The 9,034-nt window shown below is 42.3% G+C and overlaps 1 protein-coding gene across 1 annotated transcript; it reads right to left on the bottom strand.

The window, feature by feature from the left end:
- ZNF488 (zinc finger protein 488) lies at nucleotides 1-8,090 on the bottom strand. Its single transcript, XM_075026922.1, has 3 exons — nucleotides 7,872-8,090; nucleotides 3,248-3,476; nucleotides 1-1,402 (listed from the first exon to the last, which is right to left on the bottom strand). The coding sequence occupies exons 1-3, from the start codon at nucleotides 8,088-8,090 to the stop codon at nucleotides 234-236; spliced, it is 1,617 nt and encodes a 538-aa protein (XP_074883023.1). The 3' UTR covers nucleotides 1-233.
- Between the last annotated feature and the right edge of the window lie 944 nt (nucleotides 8,091-9,034).

Raw genomic sequence — 9,034 nt, 5'->3', positions numbered from 1 at the left:
AAAATAGATTGACAAGGGCTAGGTTGAGTTTTCAAAACTTACAACCCACTCAGACTCTTGTAAACATTTTATATTTTTTTGCAAAGCATCTATTATAAATTATTGTAAACATTGATTTCCTGTAAGAAATTAATGTAAACTCAAAAAGAAATGGATACAAGTGAACTACATTTCCCTTCTTTACCCCTTTACCCAACCTGCCCAGTCCCTTGGTGAGATCTGTCTGCACAGCTCTAATTATGAGAAGTCATGTGCCGGGATAAATGATGGCGTTCTCGGAAGTACTCGTGACAAATGGGACATGTTAGCTTCTCCTCTCGTCTCCTCTTGCACTGGGATTCAGTTGAGGAGTATTCTTTTTTGTGATGTGACCGCATGTGGAAGACTAAATCAGATGTCATGCGAAAGGACAGGTTGCATTTGGCACACCAGTTCTGGGCAGCCACTCCAAAGGACGTGAAAGTAGGGGGAAGAAGAGTCAAGGAAGAGGAGGAGGAGGAAGAAGAAGTGGTGGTTGTGTTTTGTAACTGCCCTCCTGCTTGTTTGGGCCACGGTTCTGAGGTATATGGGAAAACATTGCTCTGAGTGATGCTCGTCTGCAGCATCTGAGCATTACACAAATCACTGACAAAGAACTTGGAATTGAGAAGCGTGCTGCAGTACATGATGTCTGTGGTGGCAATGAAGCCAGACAGCTCCCCCAGGCTCTTTGGTGACTCACTCATGGGATGAGAAGAATTTATTGCAGCTCTTTCTGTTAGACATTTACTGGGTTTGCTGAAAGCACTCTTCTGTTCTCCTGGGGCTCTGGTGGGCCACACAAAGGAGAATGCACTACCGGAGGAGTTCAGCAACACTTCCTTTGATACCTGCTTTTTACCAAGTGGGTCCATGCCATCCTCCTCTTCTGACTCCTTCGGTCTCTCATTCCTCAGCTTCTCCTTCATCCTCCTGACCTCAGTGAAAGCACTCTGCTTCTGCTCTAAAGCATCCTTCCTAGCTGACTGCTTCCCTGAACTAAGTTTCCAGAAAGACCCAGCCAATGCATGCTCTCCCCCAACCTCTTCCTTGCCCCCATAGTTATGTTCCTCACTTAGATTATTGGTTTTCTCCAACAACACTGTTTTCCTGCTCCTGTTGTTCTCAGCCTCTTCAGATTTTGCTTTCCTTTCTCCTGTGAGACCATGGGCATCATCTTTACAAGCTGCCATTTTGACCTCTAGATCCCTTGCCAGGCTGTGGAAATTCGTGGTCTGCTCAGCTAAGTTGTTCTTTTCAGTCTTAGGGTTCTGGAAGTTTCTCCATAACAGGGCGCTCTTCTCTGGGACACATAGGAAGCGGACATGGGAGAGATAGGAATGCTCACATTTAAAGATTCGGTTGCATTCTTGGCATCTCAACTCTGCAGAAACAGACAACAGATGATGAGTTTTGCAAAGGTGGAATCCTGGATGGATGCAGATCCCGACCCTGCCATTGACACAAACAAAAAACCAGAAACATCTCTTGTGTCATACAAGATTACAAACAGTAAAGGTAATGCCAGTGCAGAATCAGGTCCCTTGCTGCTATGGAAAATGGTTCACTCATATTTGCCTCCATGCATTACTCGCAGAAATGCTTTCATTTAGACTTTCAAGCCAAGTTTGTATTATGTAAAATGGCCAGAACACAATGGTCTAGATAAAAGCATATGGACTTTATGACAATTTGAAATCTGAACCCAGATTTGTGTCTATATTTCCTAAGTCACTGGCTTTAATACAGGCTGAATGTTAAATTCTATATACCCAAGTAATAATGTGTTTTAGACCTGGACTCAAAAGATTTTGACACGAGCCTCTGTTTTCTGCATAGGACACTCTGGAAGTTTAACACCTTTCACAAATCATCTGACAATAATGCCTGAAGCCCTTACTCATGCTCATTTGGCAATCTGCTATGTGCCTTAAGGCACAGATGCCTGTGGCACAGAAAATAATGTTCAAAGTGAAACAATGCCAGTGATGGGCAAGAGGAATGGGGAACGCTGTTTTCTTCTGGCCTTCAGAGGGACCACATCTCTGGTTCATTGGGACTATTGATTGTCCATGAATTGACGGTATATAATTCAGTGACCAAGACACATATGGCACATCTTAACCTTTGTAAACAGTATCCATGCTACGTTATTTCACAACACACGGCAGGTTTTAAATGCAAATAATGCCACACAGCACCTGAGGCCCAGGATACATAGGAAAGTTCATACATTGGTTGTGTAGAACTACAAACCCCTAATTTGTAGGCTCAGCACAGCTTAGATCACTTCCCAAACTACAGAACTGAACTTTTTACAAGAAAACAAAGCTGCTCATTGGGGTGGAACAGTGTGTGTCTACACAGAAGCTAACAGAATACACTGAAATCAGTTAAAATGATTTAGTGGGTTCCTGCTATGAATGTGTCTATGTTAATTTAATATTAATTTACAGGCAAATACATTACCATATAAATTTACCAACTCATACCTTTACCAACCTACACCTTTACTAATCAACCTATATAAGCTGTGTTTAAATCAACCAAAGGGAATGTAGAAAGAGTTTTGTTCCAGTCTAACTAGATCAAAGTTTGGAGCAAATGACAGCTGGAGCCAACCTTGGCATGGACCTGACAGTGATTTGCTTGGTCTCTCTGTATTCTAGATTTTAATTTTTTCAACAATTGCCAAGTCAATTTATATTAGAGCAATAAATTTCTAGCAACATCTCAGAATTAAAATCATGCCCTTTTCCCACTGTGTCCCACGCTAAATAGGCAGACTGTGCTATATGCAGTACTGTTTGGACTGATACGGAATTTTATAGCCCTGCTCATTTACAAGATTATAGCTGAACACTAGCCTATACCTGATTCCTCAATGAGCTAAAAAAGGCATATTTCCAGGTGATATTTTAGGCTTCTAGGATTCCAAGGTGGTCAGGTGCATAGACTTCCATTACACAGCTCAAAAATTTCAGCATTAATCCCTAGCACACCATCCTCTGCTGGAAAGTAGCAATGAAAATGGCATTGAGAACTGCAAATCTCTTCTTGCTCTATGCCTCCAGCTCAACTGCCAAAGCAGAAGGTCTTTTTTCTTAGCTGACTGGCTAAGGATTTAGACAGGTTTTATTTCCTGTATTACAAGATCACCATGTACTAAAGAAGTTGCAGACTCACTTCAGTCCTCAGTGACCCTTGCAGTCAGCAGTTTGGTACTTACCATTCTGTAGACTCTGTGCTTTTATCTCATTGAAACCCAAGAGGCAGGAAAGCTCCTCATCATACCAGACAAGCAGCTCCTCATTTTTGTTGATCTTCCTGGTAGAGCGATAATATAACTGACTGTTTTCTAAGTAAGCTTCCAAGTTCTGCTCCTTGCTATTGGCAGCTGCTTGTACAAGTCTCATCCAAGGCAGTCCTGTGGGACTGTGCACAGACGTAACGTCTACCTGTGAGACAGGACACAAAAAAGGGAAGTTTCAGGTCTTGGGACCCAAAATAGGTTTCCATCAAATTCAAGAATAAAGCCTAATCAAGCCCAGTATGCCAAAGCTGTGAGCCCAATTTATATGCCAGTGTCACCAAATGCAAAGCCATCACAGCGGGAAGGCTTCCCTGGTGTGAGTGCTGAGAGCTCTGGGACTACAGCTGCATCAGAGGGAGAAGGAGACACCGATGTTCACGTGTAACCTCTCATGGTAATACCAGGGCTGGTACGTTGGTCAATCTCTAGCCCACTCATGGCAAGGATGATGTCCTCTGTCTGATGCAGGTTGTCCCATGGGACTGTGTCAGGTGTGGATCACAGAGGTACAGAAGGTGTGCTCCTCTGTAAGCTGGGGGTCTCAAACCCAAGGGAAAAAGGGATATGAGTCAGGAGAGGTGCGAGTGCTGTGGTCTGGGGGGTGTGAGATGTGCAGAGTCCTGGATCGGTGCAGTGTGAGCCCAGAAATGAACACAGTTGCATGTGGAGTTTTTCAATGATGTAAGAGGATATGGATCAGGAGCTGTAAGAATAATCTCGGTTATTTGATTCAACACCCCATGGAGACAACATCTGCATATATAACTGTTTGGCTAGATTACATAAAAATTAGATTTGAATAAATACAACTAAGAAGCACTTATATGCTTTCCTTTTCCACTTATATGCTTTTGCCACTTATATGCTCTTTCCTTTTTCAGAAGTAAAATTATATATTCCTATTCCTGCCTTTGATAAATCAATTAAATTCATTTCAAGGTATCTGAACAGATAAAAACTCATCAGATTAATATTTTTTATTAAATTATTTCTGACAGTTGCGAGGGGTTGATTTACTTTTAGTATGCGTGCATTCAGAAATACCAAACAGATTAAGTTAAAACATGTTGCTCAGGTTGCAAGGTCAGGCACTCAGAAGTTAAAAAAATAATATTAAGTCTACTGCCCAAATTAAATTTCCCTTCTGTGTATATATTACAGCATTGTCCACAGTCACATACACTCCTTTATCCATAGGACTCCCGAGTCATTTAGTCACAGGTTGACCATGCTCTGGGAATAACATAACTATAAAACATTTGGCTCTGTCTTCCTCATTCAGTGTGTGGCTCCCATCTTAGTTACTTTATTGCATTTGCTCTGAATAGGGAATGATTTATTTCTTTATAGGTTTTTCCTTGGTGTTTACCACAGCACATCTATGTCCTCTGCAGTATTTGAAACATGGGGAAGATTTTCATAGCTTGAAGGCTGAAACACAGGGCGTTCAAGGGCAACATTTACATGCATAAAAAGCCTCAACTAATTTTTGAAGGACTAAGTCATTGTTTAGAAAGGAAGTTTGGAAATGAAAAATGTCTAATGACAAGTATGATCTAAATTTCACCCCAAGCAATGTATAGCTCTTTGTTTCCCGCTAATTGCAGGGCAGCCATTCATTGGTGTTTGGTATCAGAAACAGTATTTGGGGTATTTCTTTCTCTGTTTTTAACTCTCCCTGACTATTACCTACCATGAAAAGCATGACCACATTAGTAGCTTGAAAACAAGAATGAACCATTAAGGGACCATTAGGATAAGAGTTAATTAGTATAAGGGAGAAAATATATTAGCATGCCCTGTAACTGGTTCTCTCTAAACGCCATGGTAATTAACAATGATTGAGAAATACAAAAGTCTGACAGCGACACAAGCACACCCACCCACACACAGTGGTTGTAACTAATAGCTATGACAGAGGCTGTCATTTATTAGTTTCTGTGTTTCAGAAACACTGAGCATCCACCCAGCTCTCTAAGCAAAGTCAAAGGGAACACAGCTCCTCCAGGAACCAGGACTCCAGGGAAAGAGCTGAGAGAGCTTAAAGAAGGTGGGGAGGAGTGAAGGACAGCACATAAGATCTGGGTGCCATCAACTAGAAGCATGCACCAGCTTTAGTTTTTCCATGTGTTTAGACACACTACAAACCCTACAAGTCCACCCTCTTCTGGTGATGGCAATCCCTCAGATGAATCCTTTGCACCCATGTAAGAGGTAAAGGCTTCACATCTGGGCTTCCTTGATGTGGCTTCCTTGATAGAGGCTGGAGGAGAAGGGAGAGAATAAGAGTCTTCCTTGGAACCCACAAGAAGCTGTAAGGGGCGGAGGAACTCAGTGGGACATACAGCTTTATAAGGGGTCGGTTTGCTTTGCTGGAGTAAATGGCTGGCTGGAAAGAACCACCAGTGCCAATGGTTGCCAAGGCATTTTCTTTGCCCAAGCATACAAATTGGCCCAAGGAGCTCAAGTTAGGGTCTCCAAGAGGATGACAGAAAAAACATAGAGCTCCCTTTTGGACTAAACATAAAAGCCCAAGACGAGGAAACCTGTAGGGGTCGGCGTTCGGAAGATCGCGCGATGTCACGGAAAGTTAGAGGGTTAGTCGCAGCCTTGTGATGTACCTGTAACCCCACCTCCCCTTGTTAGTATAAAAGGAATTAACTGCGCAATAAAAGGCGGAAGTTGGCGCTCACACTGCGTGTGTTATCTGTCTCTTTCCCTGGTCCAGGCCGACCAGTGATCGAAGCGTGGCACCTTGATATGTAGCGAACGCTACAGAAACCCTTGTTAGAAATAATATTCTCCAAAGTCTTGCAGGAGTGCTGCCGAGCTATGATGATCATGAACCTCAGCTGCGAAGAATCCACCTTGCCAAATTATTCCTGCCTGTAATTCTGTTTGTACCATAGCCAGCATAACAAAATCCATTTCTTCTTTTGCACCTCAGTGCCTTGATAACAATATAGTATCATGATTGAATTGTTAATTAATTGTCTACACACAGTGCTGGGAGCTTAACAATAGTTCCTGATTTCTGGAAGGCTTACTTTTAATTATGAGTAGCTAACAGGATATGGGACCACCAATTGCATCTGAAACAGCTACTTGCACAGAATTTGAGGTATTTACTGTCAAAAGACAGAGATCCGAGCCAACTCAGGCATCCAATTTCATGGCTGCATAACAATGACTTAGCTCAAACATAGCAAAACACTAAAGCCATCCCTTCGGAGGGCTCTTCCAATGTAGAAACCCCTTGAGGCTCTTTCTTGAGCCTACATTCATTCCAAAACTCCCAGGAGAAATACAGAAATATTCCATAAATAAAGCCTCGTTTCAGGAGAGGTCTTTCTCCAAAGAGCTTGTAGTTCTCCTGGAGTACTAATAACACTGTCCAAGCATGCAAACTTGTGCCAGAGACTCAAACAAATAGTCAGAAAAACCCTAAAGCCTCTTCTTCTCTTTCTTAATTTGTTTAAAGCAAAAGTGTCAAACAGGTATCTGCCAACAGCTGCATCTTGCATATTACACACACTCCCTGGGATTTGTCTCCTCCAGAGCACAGAAATCTTAGGAGAACCTGGATCTCTCCCAAATCCATCCATGCCATAGCATGTGGTAAATTCACTTGCCTCACATTGTAAAACACTACCTCGCTGTCTTCATCTAGACCAATGGTGATTAAAATGCACTCCAAGACCCAGAAAGCCAAAGTATGAGGCCAGCATGAGAAATATGCATTGTCCAAATGAAAATCTTATGATAAACAGTAGCTAGGGAACAAAAAAGTTCCAACTAGAGCTGAAGACTTAACAATCCATCACAGTCCTGGGGTTTCTGACTTGCCCTACATGACAGTTCCTTTTGTTTCACAGACATATCTCTGTGGCTTCTCTATAGTGACTGAAAAGTGCAGCTGTAACACAGACAGACATATCTAAGGTAACTTCAGGAGGTCCATGTACTAATAGCAATAAGTTGTGGTTGCCTGAAGATTGTGCAGACTAATTGCCTGACTGATATCTTCTACAGTTGATAGAGCCTGTGCTGAGACCACTGCTATTGTGATTTTACTTTTATGGATAACTGGGCAAACTGAGTTAACGCTTGCTCAGATCTGTCAATAAATGCTGTGAATGTACCACCTACATCAATCAGTGCAATGCCACAGTCTTCCCTCTCTGCTCTCACAGGGCTGTCACACCTCCTGATAAGCCTCCTTTGTAAGGATGAAACCTGAGCATGAAGATTCTAAACTATTTGTCCCTCCTTCCTCCTATCTCCAGTCAGTGCTGAAGCAGGTCATCCATCATCAGCCTAGAAGTGGGACTTTGTACTCCTCCTGCAAAGGAAACAGTTTTCACTGAGGTCCCTCCAGTCTACAGCTCGTAAATCAGAAATGCACTGGCTACTTCTCCCCTTTGAAGGAGCTGTTAGTTGTGCTGAACAAAACAAAAATCTACCCCTTGGCAAAGTTACCTTCTCAGCGATGGTGTAACCCTTTTTGATATGACTGACATTAAATGCTGCTTCCTCCTACCTTGAAGACATAGTGGATGTTCCGTCTATCAGAACACTTCAGAGCAATAAAAGCTACAGTGTCCAGCAGGGTGTTCTGGAGCATGCATGGTCCAAAAACAACTTCTTCGGGAATGTCTTGTGTGGTATGAACAGTCGCCAATATGTCCGGAAAATGGTGATGCAGAAGTTTGTTGTCAGTTGTCCAAAGGAATTTAGGCAAAGATGTAAGTTCCATCATAAACCTGGAAAATAAACAAACAAGAAATTGCATTTGGAATAGAGATGGAAATGGAAGGGGGCATTGCTACTTACAACATAAAGGCTTCCAGGAGCTGCAGGTGAATTGTAAGAGCATGTCAGCACATTGCTGGTTACAGAGTTTACAGCTTTATTAACCTCCAGTTCAGAAAGATAAAAATGATTTTGCGAAATCTTAGATTTGTAAAGAAGTGAGTTACTCTTTTCTGGAATAGGCAGACACTCTAAGAGTTCAACTCCTGCTACACTGCTACTCTCTACAGCCAGGAATAAGAAGCTCTGGGAACAGTAAGGAAAATTTTCAGTGAGCGGAACTCAGCATATTCTTGTTCAGCATATTCTCGTTCAGCATATTCTCAGATACCCTTCTTATTTATTAGTAGTAGTTTGTCCAAGTGTGAAGAAAGGTAGAGAAGGAGAACAACAACAAAAGCAAGCACTTTCTGAAATGCATTTTGAAAAAGCTGTGCTTTTTCATTTGGGAGTGCAACATCAGCCTAGTTTCTGGTTAAGCCGGTTCAAAACCAGAAATAACCTGAATCCCAAGTCTATCCAACTGGAATGCACAAATTCTGTGGAGATTGACAGAAGGACTATTTTCATCCCATCTCAAAATATATATGGTGTAGCGTTCGCTACATATCAAGGTGCCACGCTTAGATCACTGGTCGGCCCGGACCAGGGAAAGAGACAGGTAACACACACAGTGTGAGCGCCAACTTCCGCCTTTTATTGCGCAGTTAATTCCTTTTATACTAACAAGGGGAGGTGGGGTTACAGGTACATCACAAGGCTGTGACTAACCCTCTAACTTTCCCTGACATCGCGAGATCTTCCGAACGCCGACCCCTACAATATGGGATCTTACTTATCTGCTATTGTCGGGAAAATCGAATCAGATTATGAATCTTTGCATGGTGATAG

This window comes from Buteo buteo, chromosome 4, assembly GCF_964188355.1.
Source record: "Buteo buteo chromosome 4, bButBut1.hap1.1, whole genome shotgun sequence".
Classification (NCBI taxonomy): domain Eukaryota; kingdom Metazoa; phylum Chordata; class Aves; order Accipitriformes; family Accipitridae; genus Buteo; species Buteo buteo.
This window is presented reverse-complemented; position numbering and strand designations above follow the sequence as displayed.